Source organism: Desmodus rotundus, chromosome 4, assembly GCF_022682495.2.
Source record: "Desmodus rotundus isolate HL8 chromosome 4, HLdesRot8A.1, whole genome shotgun sequence".
Lineage (NCBI taxonomy): Eukaryota > Metazoa > Chordata > Mammalia > Chiroptera > Phyllostomidae > Desmodus > Desmodus rotundus.
Window position 1 is genome coordinate 104,199,989 of NC_071390.1, and position 27,317 is coordinate 104,227,305.

General features: G+C 36.0%; 1 protein-coding gene and 1 pseudogene across 15 annotated transcripts in view; both read left to right on the forward strand.

Annotated features, from left to right (window-relative positions):
* ZMYND11 (zinc finger MYND-type containing 11) overlaps positions 1 to 27,317 on the forward strand; it is a 147,978-nt gene that overhangs the window by 48,751 nt on the left and 71,910 nt on the right. For 10 of the 15 annotated variants that reach the window (XM_024580826.3, XM_045186949.3, XM_024580840.4 and 7 more), the window contains exon 2: positions 12,676 to 12,810. The exons of 1 other annotated variant lie outside the window; for it this stretch is intronic. In XM_024580826.3, the coding sequence (XP_024436594.1) occupies positions 12,695 to 12,810 (116 nt within the window). In that variant the 5' untranslated portion in view covers positions 12,676 to 12,694. Of the gene's footprint in view, positions 1 to 12,670; positions 12,811 to 27,317 lie in introns of those variants that run through there. 4 more of the 15 variants (XM_045186953.2, XM_045186971.2, XM_053922948.1 and 1 more) reach the window with 2 other exon arrangements.
* On the forward strand, positions 17,733 to 20,587 carry LOC112296218 (small ribosomal subunit protein uS8 pseudogene; annotated as a pseudogene).

The window sequence follows — 27,317 nt, forward strand, 5'->3', positions numbered from 1 at the left end:
GCTTATTTCACTTAGCATAATGCTCTCCTGGTCTATCCATGCTGTTGCAAAGGGTAAAATTTCTTTCTTTTTTTTTTTTCCCTAATCTGATTTTAAACTCATGCATTGATTACTTTAGTTATTGAAGATTTTTCAGTTCTCTCCTTACTACTTAGCTTCTTTTTATTGTTGTTTGTTCTCTGATGAAATTACCAAGTTTTTCTTTTAATTTCTTGAACATATCAAGCCTAGTTATTTTAAAGTCTGTATCTAAAAGTTGTGTCCTCTTGAACTCTTCCAGTAAGTTCATTTCAATGTTTTTTCCCCTTTTGTTTTGTTTTCTTGCCTTAAGGTGATGCTGCCTTGCTTGTTTGTTTATTTGGTTATTTTTACTAGTGTTCCACATTGTGTATACGAAAAAGTATACAAATGAATTGAGATTCAAGATGATATTACCCAGAGAAGATTTGTATTTGTTTCTCTCAGATAGCCAGGAGCACCAGTAATCTTAGATCACATTAATTCCATCAACAGTTTTTGTTTTTTTAAAGATTTTAGTTATTTGTTTTTAGAGAGAGGGGAAGGGAGAGGGAAAGAAACATCAATGTGTAGTTGCCTCTCACCCACCCCTGCTAGGGACCTGGTCTGCAACCCAGGCATGTGCCCTGACTAGGAATTGAACCGGTGAACGACTGGTTTACAAACTGGCTCTCGATCCACAGAGCCACACCAGCCAGGGCCCATCAACAGTTTTAATGATTCAAAGTTTAAGAATAATGGTAGTTTATTCATTTTGTAGTTAATTGGGTACTTTCATTTATTACTAGGTAATTATTTTAATACCTGAAGACTGAACTCTTTGCAGTTCTCTCATATTTCTAGGGTGTAGACCTTTGGTATTTTAACCCCAAATTTAGAAGGATTATAATGTCCCCCTCCTCCCAAGTAGACATTGAATTCCAGTTTTTAAAAATCCTCTCAGCCTTGTGTCTCTGAAAGCTTTGCTCATGTTTTTAGCTGCCTCTTACAGAATTGCAAGGTGTCTGTATGGGAGAAATGTAACCGCAAAGGCAAAGTTTACCTCTTTGTTTTTTTGTTTTCTTCTTTTTTTGTTTTATGCACCCAGGCAACCATGATGTTTACTGTGTCTAGTCAGCTTCCAACCCAGCAGTACCTTACCATACTTGTTAACATGGGCCTCCACACTGGTTAGTGACAGGCTGGCCGGCCAGTTGTGAAGAGTTATTACTTGAGCAATTGGTGTTTTATCTGAGGAGCAGTTTTACAACCACACATCAGAGTTTTGCCTGACAGAAATTCCTAATGCCCAGTGAGGCCTTAAAACCAAAAGATGTGGCCATGTACTGATCAGACTGTCTGCTCTTCTTCTTGAGAGACTGATAAATATTATGTCTAGCAATCCATGTAAATTTGTTGAGATCCTCTTGTGTGTTTGGCATTGATTTAGGCTTCAGAAACCCAAAGGTAAGTAAGGTATGGTTTGCCAGGAGTGAGGAGTAGATGAATGTAATGCAGGGCCAACATTGGGCTAGAGAAAAGCAAGCAGTAGTAAAGTGATATGGGAGTACAGAGGGGTGGAGGGCAACTAGGGGCAGGGGTGTGAAATAGTTGGTATTTGAGCTGGGTATATGAGGCAAGGAAGAACATTTTAAGAGCAGTATGTCCAAGGTACTTTGCTTGGCGTTTCACCTTCATTGACTCATGTGCAATGCTCACAAAAGCCCCATGGGAAGGGAACTATTATTTATCCCCATTTTACAGATGAGGAAGCAGAGGCTTAGGGAGGTTAAGTCACTTGCCTAAGGTCATACACCTGCTTAAGTCAGGGAGCTGGGATTTGAGATACTTCCTGGTCCATTGTAAGCTCTCAGTAAATACTAGATGTTTTTATTATTTTATTATGATCATTAAACCCAGGGCCACTGCCTTGAAAGCCCATGCATGCCTTTGGCTACTATGTTATCATGGTGCCAACAGCATGTGAAAGAAATATGTCCGGGCCTTGCCCTGGATCACTTGAGGCATGAATGTTTTCTTTCTTGATGTTTTATTTTGTTGTTTTCTTTTTCTCATTTTTAAAAATTTTATTGTTCGAGTACTTTTTTTTGCCTTTTCTCCCCAAACCCCCCTTGCCATCCCACCTCCTTCCCCTGATTCCACCCCCCGCCCTTGGTTTTGTCCATGTGTCTTTTATAGTTCTGTTTTCTTCTATCTTAATTCTTTAATGCCTTTAAACAGATTTTTGAAAGCTTTTATTTTTTAAATTATAGTTGACGTACAATATTATATTAGTTTCAGATGTACAACCCAGTAATTAGCCATCTATGTAACTTAAAAAGTGATGACTCTGATAAATCTATACCTGTATACTTATTAAAGTATTATTGGCTATAATCCCTATACTCTAGTCCAAGATCCATATGGAAAAAGTCCAGTCATTGTTACTGTACCAAGAAGGATTTGAGTGATGTTAATGTAACCTGGCAGCCAAGGAGAATAGACTAGAATGTGAATGTGTGAACAATGACGACTTTACTGTACTAAAGTAAAGTCGTCAGTAACACTGTTGAGTGAGCATGTGTACTGTGTGGCCATTGCATTCAAAATGACTGAATAATTAGAGCAACGAATCTGCATCAAATTTTACATTAAGATTGAACATTCCTCTGCAGAAACTATTAGGATGACTAAGAAGACTCTTGGGGACTATGCAATGAGTGCAGCACAAATAAAAGTGTGGCACAAATGCTTCAAACATGGTTGAGAATCTTGAAAGTGGTCCACATTCTGGGAGGACTGCAACAAGCAGAACGCCTTGAGAATGTTGAATGTGTATGGGCTGCATTCAACAGATTAGAGGATGACAGTGCAAGAACAAGAGGCTTTTGTGGGAATTCCAAAAATCTGTATCCAAGATGTTGATGCAGGATCTTGTTATGAAACATGTTGTACTAAATTCGTTCTATGGCTTTTGCTATAGAGAAGAAGGAACATCATGCTGCAGTTGCTGACTTGATTCCAGCCGCTACCAATGAACCAGATTTTCTCAAGAAGGTCATAACTTTGAAGGGGACTGAGGCATCATTGTCCTATATACAATGTCTCTTATATCTTCAACAAATATCTCTTATTTCTCATGGTACATGGACTTACACTTTTTGGACGCACCTTGTATATTGCCACAACAGTTCTCTAACTATCAGTATGTAGTTCTTAATCCCTTTAACTTATTCACCTATTACCCCTAACCCTCTCCCTTCTGGCACCAATCAAAATGTTCTTTGTATCTGTGAGTCTGTTTCTGTTCTGCTTGTTCCTTTATTTTATTTTTTATAGATTCCACACAGAAGTGAAATCATATGACATTTGTCTTTGTGTGACTTCACTCAGCACAACCCTAGAGGGTTGTAGGTCAACTCATGTTGTTGTGGATGGAAAGAATTCAATCATTTTTTCTTTCTTTCTTATTTTTTAATTTAATTTTTAAAGTATATTTTATTGATTATGCTATTACAGTTCTCTAATTTTTTTCTCTCCTTTATTCCCCTCCATCCTGCACACCCCCACCCCCCAGCGTTCCCCCTTCTTAGTTCATGTGTCATACATATAAATTCTTTGGCTTCTATATTTCCTATGCTATTTTTAACCTCCCCCTGTCTATTTTGTATCTACTATTTATGCTTCTTATTCTCTGTACATTTTCCCCCATTCTTCCTCTTCCCCTTCTCTGCTGATAACCTTCCATGTAATCTCCATTTTTGTGATTGTGTTCCTGTTCTAGTCGTTTCCTTAGTTTGTTTTTGTTTTTTAGGTTCAGGTGTTGGTAGTTGTGAGTTTGTCATTTTAGTGTTCATAGTTTTTTTTCTTTTTTCTTAAGTCCTTTTAACATTTCATATAATAAGGGCCTTGGTAATGATGAACTCCTTTAACTTGAACTTATCTGGGAAGCACTTTATCTGCCCTTCTATTCTAAATGAGAGCTTTGCTGGATAGAGTAATCTTGGATGTAGGTCCTTGCTTTTCATGACTTTGAATACTTCTTTCTAGCCCCTTCTTGCCTGCAAGGTTTCTTTTGAGAAATCAGCTGTTAGTCTTATGGGAACTCCTTTGTAGGTAACTGTTTCCTTTTCTCCTGCTGCTTTTAAGATTCTCTCCTTATCTTTAATCCTGGGCAGTGTAGTAATGATGTGCCTTGGTGTGTGCTTCCTTGGTTCCAATTTTTTGGGGGACTCTCTGAGCTTCCTGGACGTCTTGGAAGTCTTATTTCCTTTGCCAGATTGGGGACATTCTCTTTCATTATTTATTCAAATAAGTTTCCATTTCTTGCTCTTCCTCTTCTTCTGTCACCCCTATGATTCACATGTTGAACGTTTAAAGTTGTCCCAGAGGTTCCTAAGCCTCTCCATTTTTTTGAATTCTTGTTTCTTCATTCTGTTCTGGTTCAATGTTTATTTCTTCCTTTTGTTCCAAATTGTTGATTTGAGTCCCTGTTTCCTTTCCGTTACTGTTGGTTCCCTGTGTGTTTTTCTTTATTCCACTTTGAAAAGCCGTCATTTCTTCCTCTATTTTGCAACCATACTCATTCTGTGAGCATCCTGATTACCATTGTTTTGAACCCTGCCTCAGGTAGGTTGTCTATCTCATCTTTGTTTAGTTTTTTTTCTGGAGTTCTGATCTATTCTTTCATTTAGGTCATATTTCTTTGTCTCGGCTCACCTGTTATATTGTAAGAGGGCAGAGCCTTGGGTATTCGAGGCTGGGGGCAGCCCTCTTTGCTGCATTGTGGCGCTATATTTGGGGGAGAGGGAACAATGCTGCTTTCTGGCTCCCTTCTATCCCCACTTTCCAATGAACTCTCCTGTGAGACTGGGAATTTCTCCCGCCTTTGAATCCCACACAGTATTTTACAGCTAGAGTTTTTGAGTCTTTAGTTTCCTGTTCAGCCAGCTCCTCCTCTTCTGAGTCTGCCACTTTCTGCTTGTCTGCCCATCTCCGCCCCTCCTACTGATCTGGATTAATGCTTCTTTAACTCCTTGATTATTGGAGTTCCATGCAGTTTGATATTCTGGCAGTTCTGGTTGTTTATTGTTTTTAAATTGGTGGTTGTCCTTTTTTTGATTGTGAGAGGAAGTGAAGTGTTTCTACCTATCCCTCCTTCTGGGCTGGAACTCCCAAACATCAATGGTTTAATTACACCAATTGAAAGATGAGATTGTCAGAGTGGGTCCAAAAACAAGACCCAACTATGTGTTGTCTACAAGAAGCCCATTTTAAATATAAAACACAATAATAAAAAGATATGTGACAGAGAAAGATACAGCATGCTAATGAAAAGAAAGGAGTAGCTGTATTAATTTCAGATGGAGCAGAACTCAAAGCAAGGAATTTAATCAAAATACTGAGGAGCATTATATTGTGACACAGGGATCAATACTCTAAAAGGACATTAACAGTCATTAATGTGTAAGTACCTAAGAAAATATGTGAGGTAAAACTGATAGAACCCCTCTCTCAGAAATAAGCAGATCCAGCAGACAGACCACAGTCAGTAAGGTCATAGTTTAACTCAACAACACACAGTCAACTGGGTATAATTCACATGTATAGACTACTTGATCCTACAGCAACAGAATGCACATACTTCTCAATCTGAAATGGAACTTTCACCAAGACAGAGTACATTCTGGGCCATAGAACACAACTTAATAAATTTAAAAAAATGGAAGTCCTACAGTATCTGTTAGACCACAGTGAGATTAAGCTAGAAATCAGTAAACGAAAGATAGCTTGAGACCTTTAAATACTTGGATATTAAAGAACAGGTCAGGTTGTTTTAACAGATATATTAAAAAAGGTCAAAGAAGAAATCCCAAAGAAAAAAAGTTTTTGAACTAAATGAGAATGACATCTTACTTTGCATCTGTATACTTTCCATCTGTAACTTAAAGTTACTAATAAATATTGGGGAAATTTCAACCAAACTTCACAGTAATGAAGAAATATATATTGTATAGTGAGGTTAATTTTTAAATTTTATGTAATTTATGATAGAAACACTTGAAAACAGTTATTTACTTATGTTAAACAATGACAACTTGAACCTACCACCAGGAAGTAAAAATAAGAACATATTTGATCTTATGTATCCTCCAGGTGTTTCTCCTTGATGCAGTCTCTCTTCCCTTCCTCCAAATAGTTTTTTATTCTTCTATCATGTTTATTATTTCCTTGCAATAAGGTTTTCTGTGCGTATTTATCAAATAACTTGATAAATACTATATATTAAGTAATGTATTTAATTTTGCTTATTTTAAGTTTTTCCTGGTTTGCTTTCTCTATTGTCCGTTTTTCTGTTTATAGAATTTGTGTGATATAAAATACTAAGATATTCACATAGATGGAAGGGATTGATAGCATTAAATCTGGAATTACAGGGGTAGAGAATACTAGTGTTACCTGAGGCCTTGCCAAAGTTTTTGGATGGCTACTATAAAAAACCCCCAGACAATTAGAAGTGTTGTTGACAGCCCTGGTTGGTGTGGCTCAGTGGATTGAGCCCTGACCTGTGAACCAAAGAGTTGCTGGTTGGATTCCCAGGCAGGGCACATGCCTGGGTTGCAGGCCAGGTCCCCAGTATGGGGCACATGGAAGGCAACCACAGATTGATGTTTCTCTCTTTTTCTCCCTCCCTTACCCTCTCTAAAAATAAATAAATTAAATCTATAAAAAAATTTTAAAAAAAGTGTTGATGACAATGTCGAGAGATGGGAACCCTTTTGCAGTATTTGTGGGAATGTGAAATGGTGCAGCAGCTATGGAAAACATAAATGGTGGTTCCTCAGAAAATTAAATATAGAATTACTGTATGACTCCACAGTCTCACTTGTGGGTACATATCCAAAAGGATTGAAAGTAGGGTCTTGAAGAGATATTTATACACACATGTTCATAGCAGCATTATTCACAGCAGTTAATATGTGGAAGTAATCCAATTCCATTGACAGTGGAGTGTATAGCAACAATGTGGTATGCCCACAAAGAAATGCTATTCGGCCTTAGAGAAGAAGATCTGTTTAAAGAAGATCTACACTATGCTACAGTATGGGTACACCTGAGGATATTATGCTAAATGAAATAGCTCAGTCACAAGAGGAGGACAAATACTGTATGATTCTACTTCTGTGAGGTCCTTAGAGTAGGAAAATAATAAAGACTTAAAGAAAGGGTTGCCAGGGGATGGAGGTAGGGGAAAACTGGGAGTTCCTTATTGCATAATAGTGTAGAGTTTCAGTTTTATAAAAGGAAATGAGCTATATGGGGATGGATGGTGGTGATGGTTGTACAACAATGTAAATATATTTAATACTACTGACCCGTACACGACGATGGCAACTTTGTTTTATGTATTTAACTACAATAAAAGAAAGTGGAAACATTTTATTGGGAAGTTTTTGGGGTTGCATTTTTATCTTTTGAACTGTAGGCCTCTTGAGAATTACTACCCAAAGGACTGCCTCCTCCTGATGGGAGTCTTAGTGTATCCTTCAGAAATGTGTTGGGGTCCACCCCCAAAGGATTGTTGAAGCCAAAAAGATTTGAGGACTATAATAAATATTTCTATAAGTCTTCTCATCTTTCTTTCCAGTGTCTTAATCTTTGATCTAACATAAGTGAACACTTATTCTGGGACTTTGTTTATACAGTATAGCTAGAAAAGTTATTTCATAATTCCATATCAAAAGTTTATGTTTATAACTGTGCTCAGCAACTTAAAAGACAGATGAAAAGTAAAAAAGGATTTGTCATTAGGTGAATTAATGGATTCTTTGGGGGGAATTTATAAGTATTTGTATGAGGAAATTTGAAGAGACGCATCAACAAGTTACTCTGTAAAATGCAAGAGAATTGAGTATGAGTGAGTGTGATTCTGGGGAAAGGGTTGGTCAGAACAATTGAATTACAGTAAGTTCTAGAAAGAACAAGGAAGTTTTTAATTAGTAAAGGGGCAAGAGCAAACATTCTAGGCAGAGACAAGTGTTAACGGGATAGAGATAGGATGTTTTTTGACATATTTAGGAATTTTGAGTAGTTCAGTTTACTAGTAATATAAAATACATTTAGGAAAGAATGGGCTGAAAAGTTTGGTTTGGCCACATCAATAAAGATTTAAAAAGAAGCTGTCTGTACACAGGATATAAAAAGTTCATTTTCTTTTTTATTGATGAACACCCAAATTTCTTTATTTATTGAAGTATATTTTATTGATTATGTTATTACAGTTTTCCCAATGTTCCCTCTTTATCAGCCCTCCTCCCTGCACCCCCCAACCCTCCAGCATCCCCCCGCCTTAGTTCATGTCCATTGGTTGTATATATGTTCTTTGAGTTCTCTGTTTCCTATATCATTTTTTTTTACCTCTCCCTGTCTATTTAATGCCTACCAATTATGCTTCTTCTTCCCTGTACCTTTCCCCCCAACCCTCCCCTCCCCCTTGAAAACCCTCTATGTGATATCCATTTCTCTGATTCTGTTCCTGTTCTAGTTGTTTGCATAGTTTTTGTTTTTGTTGTTTTCCTTTCTTTTTTTTAGGTTTGTTTGTTGATAGTTGTGAGTTTGTTGTCATTTACTGTTTTTAGTTTTGATCTTCCTTTTCTTAGGTAACTCCCTTTAACATTTCATATAATAATGGCTTAGTGATGATGAATCCTTTAACTTGACCTTGTCTGGGAAGCGTTTTGTTTGCACTTCCATTCTAAATGATAGCTTTGCTGGATAGAGTAATCTTGGATGTAGGTTGTTGCCTTTCATGACTTCAAATACTTCTCTCCAGCCTCTTCTTGCCTGTAAGGTTTCTTTTGAGAAATCAGCTGTTAGTCTTATGGGAACTCCTTTGTAGGTAACTCTCTCCTTTCCTCTTGCTCCTTTTAAGGTTCTCTTTGTCTTTAATCTTGGGTAACTTGATCATGATGTGTCTTGGTGTATTCCTCTTTGAGTCCAACATCTTTGGGACTCTCTGGAATTCCTAGACTTCCTGAAAGTCTATTTCTTTCACCAGATTGGGGAAGTTTTTCTTCATTATTTGTTTAAATAAGTTTTCAATTTCTTTCTATTGTTGTTCTTCTTCTGGCACCCCTATAATTTGGATATTAGAATGTTTCAGGTTGTCCCAGGAATGAAGAGATTTCTCAGCCTCTCTTCGTTTTTTTTGATTCTTGTTTCTTCATTCTGTTCTGGTTGGATGTTTATTTCTTCCTTTTGTTCCAAATCATTGCATTGAGTCCTGGTTTCCTTCCTGTCATTGTTGGTTCCCTGAATATTTTGCTTTATTTCATTTTGGGTATGTTTCATTTTTTATTTCATTTTTCGAGGAAGCTCAATTAGTTCTGTGAGTATTTTGATCACCTGAGCTTTAAATTGTCCATCAGATAGGTTGGCTATATCCTCCTCGCTTAGTTCTCTCTCTGAGGTTTTGCTCTGTTCTTTCATTTGGGCCATATTTCTTTGTCTCCGGAGCCCTGATAAATTGTAAGGGGGCGGGGCCTTAGGTATTCTCCCCGGCAGGGCAACCCTTCTTGCTGCGTTGCATTGCTGCCTGTGGGAGAAGGGCCAGAGAGAAAACAACGCAGCTAGTCTGCTGGTCTCTAGCACACTTTTCAATAAACTTGTGTAAGACTGGGAGTTTCTCCCACTTTGGCAACTGCCGTAGTCCACAGTCAGCTCTGAGTCTCAGTTTCCCCTTAGGTCAGCCCCTCCCCTGAAGCCTGCAGCCTGCCGCCTGGCCACAGCCTGCCCCCACCCCATGGTTTGCCGCCTCACCACCATTTCTCTCCGCAGCCTTACCAGTCTGGTTGTTCTGTTTGTTTACTTAATTCAGTGGTTGTCAGAGTTCTAGTTTGATTTTCTGGCACTTCTGATTGTTCATTGATTTTAGATTGGTTGTTATCCTCCTTCTGGTTGTGCAAGGAAGCAAAGGGTTTCTACCTATGCCTCCATCTTGGTAGGAACTCCTGTAACTACCCCCAAATTTCTAATATTTACTAGATAATGGAATAATTTTTGTTTGTTATTGCTGTAATCTCAGAGCATAGAAGAGTTAGATGAATGGCTTTAAAATTTCATAAGAAAGGAGAATTTCAGTGGTTAAAGAGATGTTTTTCTAATAGGTGAGGTTGTTTCTGGTACTTTTATATGATATAGATATTACTGTTTTCACCTTTGCATTCTTTGCAAGGTTCCCTTTTGGCTCTGATAATTATGAGTATCTTCCTTATGGTGTACCTTCATTACAGGTCATACCTATCCCCCTGTGTGCATTGGTTCAGGTAGATCTCAAAAGTTGAATTAATGTTAACTGTTCGTGTTTGTATTCTTTAGTGCTTGCTCTGGGGATTACAGTATGCATCCTCAGTTTACCATAGTCCTTCTTGAATTAATATAATACCACTTCACATAAAGTGTAAGAATTTACATGATAATAATTTTTTTCATTATTACCTCTTCCCCGATTGTGGTAGTATTGTAATTTATGTCTACATATATTATAATACCTAACAATTACTCTTATGTTTGCTTTAAACAGCCAGTTACATTTTAAAGAAAATAATTTTTTATATTTTCTCACATACCACAGCATGTATTTTGGACCATTTATGTCATAAAGGCAAAAATGTCACATTTCCTTTGCTAGTTTTGGGGGGGGTGGGTTTCTGGCAAGGACTACAATATTGATTTTTAAATACTTCATTGTGTCTAGCACAGTGCCTTCCACCAAATAGGCAAGTATTTTTTTTAACCTCTAGGAATGACTGAAATTTTGTTCTTATTATCTATTTGTATAATCCTACAAGTTGTATTTTTATAGTTCACCATTAGATGTTACTTCCTTATATTTTATATTTTTACCAATAAATTACTTACTACATAATGCTTCCTACATTTGGAAAGTTGGTACTCCCATGTAAGTGCATTTAAACTGAAAAGTCTCCCTACATTTTAAAGTGGTTTCTTTCTAAAAGAGACATATTTATAAATTACAAATTTTATTGTCTTAGGGTTATTTGTCCCAACTGACTTTTCTGATCTTTTAGGGTTATGTCTAAGATATCTTTTAAGTTTTTACCGAACTAATGATTTTCCTTAATTTTTCTTTAAAACTTAAATATCGGCATTATTTTTTGATTATTGCCTTTGTGGAGCAAAGGGAAGAAATAGGATATTCAGCAGTACTTTAAAACATGTTCAACATTTTTCTGTTAGTGGTGAAGTCCTGAAAACCACCTTCTCATTGCAGAAGACTTAGTTAACCCAGATTCACCAGAAGTGATGGTAGCTGCTGGGTTTATTTGGGTTTTCCAGAGAAAGAGGAAGTACTGATTTATCTCTGAAAAGAAATAATAGAGGCAGAGAAAAATGAAATTTGTAAGGCTCTGTTGGCCAGTCATGGAACATGGTAAGGTGTTAAGAATGAGTTTCCCTCACTAATTCTCTTCCTTTAAAAGATAGAAAAGGTCAGGTCAGGGAGATTTCATCCATTCCAAAGAGTTTGATGTTTACCTCATGCCTATTGGCCTCAACAGCATAACCAGTGTACTTTAGGGATCAGGAATCTCAGTGGCCTAGGACATTCCTAACAGTTAAGTCCCTCCATGCCCTGCTTAGAGTCCTGGTGTGCCTCTTCCTGTAGTATCATCACTTAATCAGACATCCAGGCTACAACCCCATTTACCCCGCCCCTCCTCCCATCTTGCTAGGACATATTGGTGGCCATTTTCCCCCATTCACTCAAAGTAATTGCAACATGAGTAAAATAGCAATGTAATTTCCATATAATGTAATGACTGACCAACACTAATCCAAGCACATGAATATATCTTAATGATGTGGCTCCTTTGGTCTATCTGTCCCAGACTTTCACACCTTAGCCAGAAATAACTACTGCCATATATTTTCTGTTTATGGTTTTATTTTATTTATTTTTTTAAAAGATTTTATTTATTTATTTTTAGAGAGAGGGGAAGGGAAGGAGAAAAAGAGGGAGAGAAACATCAATGTGTGGTTGCCTCTTTCATGTCCCCAACTGGGGACCTGGTCCGCATCCCAGGCTTGTGCCCTGACTGGGAATTGAACCAGCGACCCTTTGGTTCTCAGGCCTGTGCTCAATCCACTGAGCCATGCCAGCCAGGGCTGTGGTTTTATTTTTTAAAAAGAGAATGTTCTATTAATTTTTCAGTATGTCTAATAAAATTGAAATGTTTAAGCCATCAGTATAATAATCTAAAGAACCAAATAATTAGGACATTTAAATTTCATTTTGTATTGATCTGTAAAATAACTCATAATGTCAAAAATGGAGTTTTATGTTGTAATATTTTCATTTTAGAGTAAAATTTAAATGTGTATATTTTTAATATATTGGAATAAATTTGCCAGCTGTGCTTAGGAAGACATTTTTTAAATATTGGGTCTTACAGTGTCATTGTTTATGAAGTAACAAAGTGAATAATTTTTATGAAGTAATTGGTGTATTGTTGAAAATAAAATAAAAAGTGGCCATACCACATAATACATTAGTACACTCAGCAGTAGTCAAGAGGTGCTGATAGTGTTACTTCTGTTGATAATAATTCATTTTGTAATCCATGCTTTTTTTCCTTATGTTTTTATATATTCCTACAGCTAAAGCAGTTAACAGGTCATGGCACGTTTAACAAAAAGACGACAGGCGGATACAAAAGCTATCCAGCATCTTTGGGCAGCCATTGAAATTATACGGAACCAGAAGCAAATTGCCAACATTGACCGTATTACAAAGTAAGTAAATTTAAACAAAAATATCCCGCTAAAATTATATGTAAGACTTCAGGGTGAAAGGTCCAAAGATAACTTATTTATTATGATAACATATATTACAAAGTACCAGTCCCTTTTTGCATTACAGGAGTATTGAGTGAGAAAAACAAATAGGGAAATATACACAAGCAATTTATGTTTAGAGGTTTTATAAATATTACATAAGTATAATATCAATATGAACTATGTATAATAGTATCAATGTTTTAGTTATCAAAAATTTAACTCTTGAAACAAGTCTTTATATAAGTCTTTTGTTAAAAAGACTTTTTTAGTTAATTCCTTTTATATAAACTATCTACTGTTTATTATTTTAATGTAGGACAAGCATGGTACATATAATAAATAACATGTTTTTAGTTCATAGTCCACTAACCAAGAGTTTTTAACAATTTTATTGTGTAGTTTAGAAACACAGTAAATAAATCTTCCGATAAAAAAGAAAGTTCTTTTTTCCTCTAGTTTTTAATGCTGTTTATCTTGGTGTAGACCGAGAGTCTACAATATAGAAAAAAAGCATTGCTTTATGAATATTTGATATACTTGTTAAATATTAGCTATAAGGGAGTCTTCAAATAGAACTTGACTTTTGTTATATTTGTTTTGCTGGGTATTTTTAAAGGACAAAAGCTAAATTTATCTTTTAAAAATGTCTAAATAATAGTTTTTGGTAAGTTAGAGTTTATTCTTAATACCTCCCACATATTTTTTAGATGTTATCTGTAAAAATGTAAAACAGACTACTTCCAAAAGCTCATTTAATTAAATACTTATGTTGGTCCTTATTAGTAAGTAATAAAAGTGAGTTTTTTGTCCTTTGCATATATTCTGGTGGAGATTATAAAGTTCAGTTAAGAGGAAAGGGATGGGAGAGGGAAAAAAGATGTTATATGTTGTTGTAAATCTGTATTTACCCTTTGAATATTTTTAAGTTGCCCATGTACAAGTCATACCTCTTATAGTCTAATAGAAAAAAAATAGGTAAAACCTATGTGGAAAATAAGAATAAAATAAATAGTATATAATAATTAAATTTAAATTAGTTGAGGCATGGTAACTAAATACAAGCTACATTGAGGTGACATTGTGTTAAAAAAAACTTTTTTTTAAAATTTTTATTGTTATTCAATTACAGTTGTATGCCTTTTCTCCCCGTCCTTCCACCCCACCCCATCCGAACCCACCTCCCTCCCCCACCTCCACCCTCCCCCTTGGTTTTGTCCATGTGTCCTTTATAATAGCGGGGGGTGGGGGGCAGTGGGAAGAGGGGATTACAGGAACTAAAAAACATTTTTTAAAAATCTAAAAGAATTAAAAGCTGAAAGTAGTTTCCCATGGTTGGGATTTAAAAAAAAAATTAAACATCGTTTATATAAAAATTGTTTATAGATGAAAGTGGAAATAAGGTACTGTTCTTTGGATTTAATTTTAAAAATTAAAGTTACTTAAACTTTACCGAACTATATCAATTTTTCCGGCTATTACTTCTTTCTTAGCTGTAGAGTGTTTCTCTAAAAGCTTTAGGGATAGTCTCCAGGAACCTGCCATTGTGAGATGTACACAGTTTGGCAGTCAAGATTGCTATTAGGTTGTACCAACCTGCTGATCTGGGAGTCAGAGAATTAACCCCACAGCAGTGGGTGCAGATGTCTTTGGATGATTGTATCATCTCTGTATATATATATGTATTGTTGATAAGCATTTTCTTTGCTCCTTTCTTTATCAGTACAGCCTTAAGGATGCCAAGGCTTATTTTTCTTCATGTCTTAAGGTCCATGGATCTTAAGATAAATATGGATAAATTTATTTACCTACCAAGTAGTCATTACTTTAATCGGTCTCATCCCAAGGTAGGGGGAAAAAAAAGACTAAGTAAATCAGAGGGTAAGTGTTTTAAGAGTCTTTCCCAGTGTTTCTCCTGCCTTATCTGAGAGCATGCCATTTTCCTTTTTATTAGTGGGGCATGCTTCATAGCGTGCCATAGTTTTTTTAAATAATATTAGTCACATGTGTAATTACTTCCCTGCTAGACCATTAACCCCAGGAAGGGGCTGTCTAGCTAATCACCTAACCCAGTGCCTTGGCTTGCTCATTAACATTACACTTGGCCAAGGTAAGTTAGGAAGAACTATTGGACCATGATAAGAAGGTCAGATATTTTGTTCTAAAGCCTAACATTCCTCTTCTGTATTCTAAATTTAGGAACTTTTCAAGCCTTAGACTAATTTCAAATCAACTTGCTCTGTTGAGTTACTGCCAATTCTGAACATACAGGTATCTTTTAATCTTTACAAATATCTTAAATTACTGAAGGCTATAGTAAAATTATTGTAAAGAATGCATATGTAGTGACTACATTTCATTCTTTATTATGACTGGTGAATGATTTCATTATAAAAATAAAAGCTACACCCTAAACACGGTAGTTTACCTATGAATAATGTTTTAGTTCTGCTTGTTTTGTCTCTCTTATGTGGTATAACTTTTAAGTCACTTTTAATCGGTAGGTTTCTCATTCATCTTTTTTTTTTGTCATTTTCCTTTGCAATTTATTTATTGAAGAAACTGATTCATTTGCTCTGTGGTTTCCCATAGTCTGGCTTTTGCTGATCACAGCCCTGTGGTAGACTTAAACCTTTTGCTCATTCCTCTGCCTTTCATGGAAATTGATATTTTATCTACAAGCATGGGGATGGAGTGAGACCCCCCTCATAGCTGGGAATGTAGGACTGTGTTCCGCTGTCAGAAGGCCATAATGTCTATTTCTCATGTGAGGATAGTAGCCTTGTTACAAAGCGACTAGATTCAGTAATTCATTAAGGATTGCAAAGTGGTGATCTAATTTTATCCTTCCTTTTTAAACTAGAATATTTCTATAAGGACATAAGCTACATAAGCTTCCCTTCATTTACTGTTTGGTTTTTCTGTGGTATGGTTCATATTGGAAAACTAGAATAACTGATTCTTTCATTTACCAGATTTCAAAATAGTGTCTTTTAATGATAATCAATTAGTTTTTTAAAGTGTTATTTGGAATTCCTGCGTTTAAATACATTTGATATACTTCAGTTCATTTTTGACGTAATTTTTATTGATGCTCAAAATTTCCCATCTTTGACCAGTTGGAGCTTCTTCATATTGACTCCGAAGTTACTCTTTCTGATACAAGATTTTTCAGGCTCATCTTACATACATCTTGCCTCAGATTTTTCCCTAGGCCTCTGGTTTTTTTCAGTTAGACACTGTGTTTCAAGACCACTTTCTGATCCTCATTGTGCTCATAAATGCTAGCTAGGTCAATCTCTTTTTCCAGGACTTTAGAAGACACAGTTAAGAAATAGGTATAATTGTAAAAGAAAAAGATTTCATACTGTTATTTTCCGCTCAAATTTATGGCTACTGGGTTTTACTTAACTTTTATCTAAAATCTTTGTTTTTTTCTTACACAATAAGTGTCATGGTTCTCATGGACATATCATGAATGATAACATTTTAGAATATCATGTAACCACTCATTTGTTTTATCCAACATTACATACCAAGCTATTTGAGAATAGCAACACCAACTCTATAACCAATATGTTTCATAGAAACCATATGAATTCCTTTATCCATTGTTTTAAACAGCAGTATTGATTTTAAACTGTCAGAGAACATAGTGATTACATACTATATTTTCTTCCTAATGGCTACCATTTAATCTTCTGCAGGTATCTATTTCATGCTTACTAATCCTATGTTGATATCTAAAGTTCATTCTCTAGTAATTTTTTTTCTTCTATTTTATTGAGATATAACTGACATATCAGTTTAAATTGTACACTGTAACAATTTAATATATGTATATATTGCAAATTCATCACCACTAAGTTTAGTTAACATTCATCACCTCTCATGTACTTACACTTTTTTCCCTTGTGATGAGAACTTTTAAGATTTACTCTCATAGCAACTTTTAAATGTATAGCACGGTATTATTAACTATAGCCAGTATGCTGTATATTATATCCACAGAACTTTGTTATCATATGCAGGAAGTTTTGTACATTTTGACCCCCTTCATCCATTTCTCCCCCCCCGCCAACCCCTGTTCCTGGAAACCACCAATCCGTTCTCAGTATCTATGGGTTTGGTGGTGGGGGGATTCCCTTCACCCGAGGGCATGCATATTGATTTTAGAGAAAGGGGAAATGGGGGGGGAGAGAGGAAGTAAAACATTAATTGGTAGCCTCTTGTACATGCCCCAACTGGGGATTGAACCTGCAGCCTTTTGGTGAATGGGACAACACTCCAACTAACTAAGCCATCTGGTCAGGACTGAGTTTGGTTTTTATATATTCTACATATAAGTGAGCTTATACAATATGTCTTTTTTTTCTGACTTACTTCTCTTAGCATACTGCCCTCACGGTCCATGTACATTGTCACAAAATGATAGAATTTCCTTCCTTTTTATGGCTCCATAATAATTCCATTATGTATATATATACCCCACTCTTTCTTTATCTAGTCATCTGTCATTGGACACTTACTTAGGTTGTTTCTATGTTTGGGCTATTAATAAGGCTGCTGTGAACATGGTAGAGTAGACATCTTTTTGAGATAGTGATTTCATTTCCTTTGGATAAATACCTAGAAATGAAATTTGGGGATCATAGTGTAATTCTATTTTGATTTTTTTGAGGAACTGACATACTGTTCTCCACAGTGGTAACACTGTCTAGTAGTAGATTCTTAAGATTTCATGGAAACAAGTTTTCAGTTCTGCATGTTTCCTGCAGCCTTTTTACTTGAAAATCAGTTGACTAGATACAGAATCTATAGCTTATATTTTGTGGGGGGGGGGGCGGGATGTTTCTTAAACAGGGTGGGGCCAAAAGTAGGTTAATAGTTGTGACTATGCAGCTCTGGCTGGTGTGGCTCAGTGGGTTGAGCCCTGGCCTGCGAACCAAAGGGTCCCCAGTTCAGTTCCTAGCCAGGGCACATGCCTGGGTTGTGGGCCAGGTCAGGTCCCCAGTAGAGGACACACAAGAGGCAACCACACATTGATGTTTCTCTCCTTCTCTTTCTCCCTCCCTTCCCCTCTGTTTAAAATAAATAAATAAAATCTTAAAGAATATTTTTTTAAAAACAAAAACTTGTATGAGTATGCAAAACAGCTTATTCTTACAATATTATTTATTAATTATTGTATTGTTTTCCATACATGTAACTGTAAACTTACTTTTCCCCACCCTGTCTGTTACATATTTTCACTTGAAGCATTGCTGTCAAGAAATATGGTAACTTGGGGGCTTCTGGTCAAGATGGAGGTGTAGGTAGACACACTTTGCCACCTTGTGCAACCACAGAAAGAATTACAACTATACCTCAAAACAAATAACCAGAACTATCAGAAAAATCAAGCTGTATGAAAGTCTGACAACCAAGGATTTAAAGAAGCCCCATACCTCTATAGAGGGGTTGAAGGCGTGGAGTTGTGGGGATGTGGTATGGCATGGAGAACAGGAGGCACAGAAGCAGCAAATTAGGTGGTCCCACACTCATATATGGTATATAAAAATTGGGAGGGTTACCTCGGGAGCAAGCAATCCCAGCCCTACGCCAGATAGCACAGCCCAGGGTTCCACTGCTGGGAAGATAGACCCCCCCCATAACTTCTGGCTGTAAAAACCAGTGGGGGCTCTTTCTGCCATCTTTCTGTGCCACCATAACGGTGTGCATGAATGTCCTGGCTGATGCTCTCAAGAGTATTGACAGTGTTGAAAAGAGAGGCAAACGCCAGGTTCTTCTCCAAAGTCGTCTGGTTTCTAACTGTGATGATGAAACATGGTTACATTGACGAATTTGAAATCATTGATGACCACAGAGCTGGGAAAAGTGTTCTGAGCCTCACCGGCAGTTTGAACAAGTGTGGAGTAATCAGCCCCAGATTTGATGTGCAACTCAAAGATTGAGAAAAATGGCAGAACAACCTGCTTCCATCTCATCAGTTTGGTTTCATTGTACTGACAACCTCAGCGGGCATCATGGACCATGAAGAAGCAAGACGAAAACACATAGGGAAAATCCTGGGATTCTTTTTCTAGGGATGTAATGCATATGTGCAAATAAAGTGCTTCAATGGAAAAAAATACATATATAAAAACAGTGGGGGATTGGGCAGTGGAAGAAACTGCAGGATTTTCAGGCAAGTCTGTTTAAAGGTACCCCGTGGGCTTAGAACATATGCAGGCCCACCCACTCTGGGATTCATCACAAGGACAGGAGCTGGAAGTGTGTCAGTTGCACATGTGAAGTGGGAGAAGTGACTGGAAATGGGACGAGTGCCCGGCAAACCTCTAGAAGTCAGCAGCACTGTCTCCTTTCCAAGCCCTCCCCCCACAGAGAACCACAAAGGGGTAAAGTGGGTTGTCCTGCCCTAGTGATTACCCTAAGGCCCCACCCCATACAATTTACAGGTGCCTTTTCTAAGACAGGGAGTCAAAGTAGCTCTACCTAATACACAGAAACAAACACAGGGAGGCTGCCAAATTGCGGAGATAAAAAATAAGGCCCAAATGATAAAAAAAGAAGAAAACCCCAGAAAAAGAACTGAAGGAAATGGAAATAAGCAACCTGTCAGATGGAGAATTCAAAACACTGGTTGTCAGGACACTCAAAGAACTCATTGAATATGGCAAAAAAGTTAGGGAAGAAATGAAGGCTACACTAAGTGAAATAAAAATTTACAGGGAACCAATAGTGGAGAGGATGATTCTGAGAATTAAATCAATGATTTGGAACACAAGGAAGGAAAAAGCATTCAGTCAGAACAGCAGGAAGAAAAAAGAATTCAGAAAAATGAAGATAGGCTTAGGAACCTCTGATACAACTTTAAATATACCAACATCTGAATCGTAAGGGTGCCAGAAGAGGAAGAGCAATAAATTGAAAACTTATTTGAAAAGGTAATGAAAGAAAACTTACCTAATGTGGCAGAGGAAATAGATATGCAAGTCCAGGAAGCACAGAGTTGTACTTGGTGCAAACAGGTTGTACTCAGAGAGGAACATACCAAAGCACATAATTAAAATGCCAAAGGTTAAAGATAGAATCTTAAAAGAAGCAAGAGAAAAGGAGAGAGTTATGTATAAAGGAGTTCCATAAGACTTGGCTGATTTCTCAAAAGAACCTTTGCAGGAGAAGGGACTGGCAAGAAGAATTCATAGTCTTGAAAACCAAGGACTCATCCAAGATTACTCTAGTCAGCAAAGCTATCATTTAGAGTGGAAGGGCCGACAAAGTGCTTCCCAGACAAGGTAAAGCTCAAGGAGCTTATCATCACCAAGCCCTTATTCTATGAAATGTTAAAGCGACTTACTTTTTTAAAAAGATTAAAACTATGAACATTAAAAGGACAACAAATTCACAGCTTTCAACAATTGAATCTGAAAAACTAAGCAATAAAGCAGAACAGCAACAGAAGCATAGATATGGAGCTCATGTGGAGGGTTATCAGTGGAGGGGAGAAGGGAAGAATGGCAAAAAAGTTCAGGGATTAAGAACATAATTGGTAGGTACAAAATAGACAGGGGGCTGTCAAGAATAGTATAGGAAATGGAGAAGCCAAAGACCTTATATGCATGACCCATGGACATGAACTAAGGGTGATTGCTGGAGGGAATGGGGGTACCAGGCAGAGGGAGACTAAGGAAAAATTGGGACAGCTATAATAGCATAATCAGTAAAATATATTCTAAAAAACTTGATTTCCTTTTTGTTGAGACTTTTTTTTTTTTTGCCTAGATTCACAAAGATTATTTTTTCTTTAAAGTCTCAATATTGGTCATTCTATGTTGGTAGTTTTACTTAAAAATTATATGTATATAATTATGTTCTTATATGTACACTTATTTAGTATTAATTGGGGCCTTCTCTTTACTGTATTGTACCTTTTTTCCCCATCTTTTAAATTTGTAAGTTTCTACTGAATTCTTTTCATCTTCTTCTTTATTTGTTAAAGAGAAGTTTTAGTTTTATACAAAAAGTGTAAAGATAAAGAGATTTCCCATGTATACTCTGCCTCCCCACATGCATAGCCTTCTTTACTACCAACATAAATCACCAGGTGGTACATTTTTTACCAAGGATGGACTACATCATTGTCACCCGAAGTCCATAGTTTACATTATGGTTTACTCTTGGTGTACATTCTGTGGGTTTGGACAACCGTACGATGACATGTATTCACCATTATAGCATCACACAGAGTAGTTTCAACAGCCATAAAATTTCTTGGCATTCCCATCTGTGTATCTGCTCCTCCCAATCCCTAGTAACAACTGCTCTTTTCACTATCTCCATCATTTTTCTTTTCCAGAATGTTCTAGAGTTGGAGTCATATAGGATGTAGCCTTTTCAGATCATCTTTTACTTAGTAATATGCATTTAAGATTTTTCTTCATGTGTTTTTATGACCTAATAGCTCATTTCTTTTTAGCACTGAATAATATTCTATTGTCAGATGGACCTGTGTTTATTTGTCCCCCCACTTTGAAGGACCCCTTGGTTGCTTCCATATTCTGACAATAACAGGTAAAGCTTCAATGTATTTTTGATTTTTAACATTTTCCTTCTTTGCAACTTACGTTTGTGACATTTTTCTGCTGTTTATTTACTCTTGTGTACCTGGTAGTTCAGACTTCACTGCTGAAGTGATTTTTAAAATTTACTTCTGATGTTTAACTCACTTCTTAGCTTTTGTAGTTCTGATGTATATCCTTTCTGTGTCTTGCATCATTTTCTTCATGTACTTTTTTGTGTTTGGAGTAACAGTATAGTTTTCATCTGTCTTGGCATACATCTCAGACTTGCTTTCATTGTATGGATTTTATTTTGTTCCTTCAATTACAGCCTTCATATTGGTCATTTTGATGTGAAATCAATTTTTCTGAACTTGTTGCAAGGGAAGGTGGCTAGAATAGTTTTTCTAGATTTATGGCTCTAAAACTCCTTATGTCATTTTTATGAAGTACGCAAAATATGGTCTTATATTTCCCATGATTTCCTGCTTTTTCTTCGCTTTCTTCCCCACTGCTTTTTTCTAGAACCGCCCTTTCCTTTATACTCATTGTCTTTACATTGAATATCTTTTTGACCTGTAGTGTTCGATATTTTTATTGCTTACAATTTCTCTGCATGATAGGGCTCCATCCTGGAAGGCAGCTTTGGCTGATTAAGTTTGAATGTTCGTGGGGCCCGTTATGCTCCAGCCCTTTAGTCTTTACCATGAATTCATGAATTACCATGATTCACCTGCAAGTGGAAGTGTGTAAAAGTGTATCTGCTTACAACTGCTGTTCTTACATCGGCCCATGGTACTTTCCAATGACTATCTGTTACTTATTTTATTCTTCTATACTCTTTTCATTAGATACTGTTATGTCCTTCTGCCTTCCCCTACACAGGTGTCAGTACCAATTGGGATTGTAGCTTTTGGAGTTTTACCCTCACCTGCTGCAATATTGGGATTCACGGGGATTTCTCATTACTTAATTTTGTTTTTTATGTTGTCCAAGGGTGGGTTTGTTTTGTCTGTTTGCTAACTGTTTTAGTAACACTTTTTAGGAGGCTTGGGAGAGATTAAGAACTATGTATGCTACTTTCACTCTCTTCCTAGTTCACAGCAGTTTTGTGGATTTTCTGGAAAAAAAGAGATAGTTGGTAAAGGCACTGGGTATTTTCTGGAGTCCAAAAAAGGAACTAAAAGTAATAAAGGTTTCTTCTGGCAAAAGCAAATCCAAGGGACATTCTTTATATTTTTATATAACACTAGACAGTATCATACTCTATAGCACAATTATCTTCAAACACAAAATGGTTAGAATATTAAGACTCATGTTAAAATTTACAAATTCCGTAAGTAGAAGCCTCAGATCCTCAAAGTTATTTGAACAGTTAGAGACTGATAAAAACTTCTTATCTCTGTAACAAAACAGGAGACTCAAGTTGCAAATTTTTCTTCACCTAATCTGATGGTACCTAACTTAAGCATTCATAGCAGTAGTTTCCTGTTGGGCATCACTACACACACCTTTAGAAAAGAGTCCTGACTCCTTTTTACCACTTTCTTTTAATCGTCTTTTTTTTTTTTTTAACTGGTAGTGTTATATTCAGAAAAGTACTAAAAATTAGAGAATCACTGTTGACATTTGATTATTTCACATACTTAAAAATTATAACTCAGAAACTTTTTTAGCAAGTTCTATTTGGGAATGGGAAGTACTTTTACAAAAAATGATCTGAAATCAAACTCAATATATATGGGATTAAGTTTGAATTATTTTTTATTTTTTTAGTTAATGGGTAAGCTGTCCCTCTGATTTAAAAGCTTATTTTCTTATAAAAGTTTGATTTAATGGTAGTATAAAATTACACAGATATCTTCATTTGGGAGCTAAATAAGTATAATAAATTTTGGTACTCTGTAACACCTTTTTACATTCATAGAATTTGAAGGATGTTTTGTGGTGTTTCCATCATCATAATGGAAACAAAGGGTCATTATATCATAAAAAAGATCCTGTACAATAGTTCAGATGAACATAAGCATAGGTTTATATAAGAGCAGCTTTCTCATTTAGTTAAAAAATGATTAAGTACTAAACTATAATTCACACTTTTTTCATCAGCTTTTATGATATTTGGATAGATGTCATGAAATTGAAGTTTTTTTGGGTTTGTTTTGGTTTTTTCCCATAGAAATTTGGTAATTGTTTATTTATTTATTAAAAAAATGTTTATTGTTATTCAATTACAGTTGTATGCCTTTTCTCCCCATCCCTCCACCCCATGAAATTTAGGTTTTAAAATATCTGATTACTTATCATTTATGTAAAACATATATATGACACATTTGTATGCTTAAGATCATGATGTTAGCCTTTGTTTTACAGTCTTTAAATCAAGGAGCAAAGAGATAATCATGTAACAAAATGAGAAACAATTGAAATTTACTTTTAATCCCTAAGATTCCTGATATGATTTATAACTCATTGTCGTGTTACTTTCCTGAATGTCACCTATATTTTAGTGTATAATAAAAAGAAGTTACATATATCATTTCCTTTTTCTCTTCAATCCAAACAAATTGTTCACATCTAATTTGGATAATTATAACATGGCATTTTAGTTTCAAAGTATTATCAGTACTAGTTATAATTTGAAGACATACTTTGAAATAAGTATGGATTTTATATTAGTCTCTACCAGCATTATTGGCTATATCATTTGATATGGTTTGTATCATTGGGAGAGATCATTTTATTTTTTGGTTGATTGTTGCAAAAAAAATTGATCCTTTATATTTCTTTCCTTTCTTGAATAACAATGAATTTGTGTCTCTTGAGGTGATCATATTTGTAACTATCATAATTAGACTAACATTGAATTGGTAGACTAGTACCATCCAAGTCAATGTTTCAGAGTAGGGCATCAATTAATTACACGTATTGCCTACTTTAGGGTCAACTCCAGGTTAGAGAAGGTGACATCTGACCTCTTGTGACATGTTTGGCATTGAGATTTCTGAGTTCTTTATCCTGTCACTACAGACAGACATAAGCCCAAACTGTAAGTCCTTTTTCTCTGTAGGTTGCAACCAGGTACGCATTATTTATTTATTTATTACAGTTTAATTTTATGATATGATTTCTAGGAACTGTTTACCAAAGTTACAATTTTGCTTTGTCTCTCTGATAATTGCTTTTCCCTCATTAGACTTATTGTAGAGGAGGAAAAAGGCATTGCCTAAATTACTTCTTTGGAAATAAGTTAGTTTTTAAAAAGTACCAGTTAATAGTATGCTGTATATGTAATCCCAAGAGTTCTTCACAGCATTACTAACTGCATTCTCACTTTAATCTACATTGATTTATTCTTTTGTACGTCGTCTTAAGGTTGCAGATTGGCAGATACACTTTACCATTGTTAGTTACCATTATTTTTTTTTTCACATAATAACAACCTTATGGAAAAACTAACTTCTGAATAACCATAATTCACAATTCCTTAGTGCATTTTTTTTCCAGTTTGCCATATTCTTATGGCACTCCTCTTAACTTGGATTGTTGTGTAGCTGTTTTCATTTATGACATTTCTCTGCAGATCTGGGAGGGGGTGGTCACTGTGGGAGAGTCAGGAGGGTTTTATGGAGAGTAGTGAATTAGTCCTTGGAAATTGGATGAGGTTTGGTGAGGTTGAGTCCAAGCAAAAGACTGTAGGGTTTTAAGGGAAAGGGAATGAAAGGTCTAGGACCAGCCTGGGAAGGTCTTTATACCAGCTTTGAGATTATTATCCTATAGTTAGAGGGGAATAGTGAATGTGTTTGAAATATGGAAATGGTAAAGCAGACTTAATTTTTTTCCTCTCCAAGTATATGGCAAATAAATTGAGTCTCTTGAGTCAGCCTGCTCTTCCCTCTTTTGGCATGGGTTTTAGCCTTTGTAATTTCCTGCCCGTATAGTGGCATAGCTTCCTAATTGGTCTTCTTGGCTCCTGGTGGTGTTAGTCGGTTTCTTCCTATTATTGATGTCAGAGATGTGTTTTTTAAAATGCCGTTTTATTAATTGTTCCATGATTGAAAGTCTTTTTCTGTTGATATGAAGTTCAGATTCCTATCTAGGTGTTAATGCCTCGCCTTTCTCTTCAGTGTGCTGCACTCCAGAAGCAGTGGGCTCTCCCTCTGCCTGGGGTGCCTGTCTTCCCAGACTCGTCTACCAGGTAGACTCTTCTTTCAAGTGAAATCTCCTAGATCGTTGTTCCTGACACCTTTAAGTCTTACTGGGATGTTAAAATCCTCTTGATTTCCCCATGGAGCATAAGTGTACATACCTGAACCAGGGCATTTGTGTAGAGCCCTCCACTATTAGACCCTCATATTTTTGCCTTTTTATGCTCTGCTTCTGCCCACTCAGAACTCCATATGATGAGACTATTCTCAGTTGTCTTGAGTGCTCTATTATTTTGATTATTTATTTTGTATTTTTCCTTTATTAATGGACAAAACAGATGTGCCCTTTCTTTTAAGAAGAGCCAACTCAAATTTCATTTCCTTTCAGAGTCTGATTCATTTCTCACTATAACCAATCTCAGTCCCCTTATTCTTTGCTCACAACTTAACATATATAAAATTCAATTTTATTATTTATTACAGTCTCTTACAAACTTTGAAAAATCTTTTTGCTTCCTTTGCTGGTTGTGAACTTTTCAAGGGTAGGGCATACATCTTTCCTATCTTTGGATCTTAGTGTGAAGCACAGTAGCTGGGACAAGGCACAGGCTGGGACAAGAAGGTTTCTTAATAAATGAGTTACATTAACTGAAGGAGCTGTTGGAGACCATTGAGTCATTATTTTGTGACAAGCACTGTACTTTATGTGATTTATCTCATTTAATTTTTACAGCAACTCCATGAAGTCTGTTGTCATTATCTTCATTTTCCTGATGAAGAAGGTGAAGTTAGTTCTCTAAAGCTTCACAGGTTGTCGAAGAACTGAAATTTGAATATAGGGCCTATCTGATGTCATAGTCCAAGCTCTTAACCATTAAATGTTTTCTTCTGATAATTAATGAATTTGTATTTGTATCCTTGCACACTTTGAAGTTTTAAAAACATTGTCTTCTACATGGTGCTTTCATATTATCTCGTTTCACCCTAAAATTGTCTTCAAATTACCCTCACTTTATGGGTGAAGAATATGAGGATGTATGAATAAATTATTTCTCCGAGGTTTAAGTATTAGAATTAGGAAGAACCCAGTTCTTTAGCATATATTCTAAATTTTTAAAATAAATTTATTGATTAAGGTTCAGAGATGTTTAGATTTTGAAGTTGATTAATTTTTGTTCAACACAATTTTAAAATGCTTCTATACTATCCATAGATAAAGCACCTTGTGGCATATCATTACTATTTTTAATTTTTTAATTGTAGTAAAATACACACAGCATTAAATTTACCATCTTAACCCTGTTTTAAGTGCACAGTTTAATGGTGTTAAATGCATTCCCATTGTGCAGCCATCAGTACTATCATCTCCAGAACTTTTTCAGTCTTGTAAAACTGAAACTCATTACCCCCACCCTTGGCAAACACCACCACCATTTTCCTTTCAGTCTTTATAATTGTGACTAAGTGCCACATAGAAGTGGAATTATGCAGTATTTGTCTTCCTGTGACTGGCTTATTTCACTTGGCATAATGCCCTCAAGATTTGTCTGTATCATGGCATTGAAGAAAATTCCAGAATTTTCTTCATTTTGAATATATACACCACATTCTACTTCTCCATTTATCTGTCACTTGGATTGCTTTCCCTATTGTAAATGATGCTGTTTTGAACATGGGTGTACAAGTATCTCTTAGGGACCCTGCTTTCATCCTTTTGGATATATCCCCAGAATTGCCAGATCATATGGTAATGTTA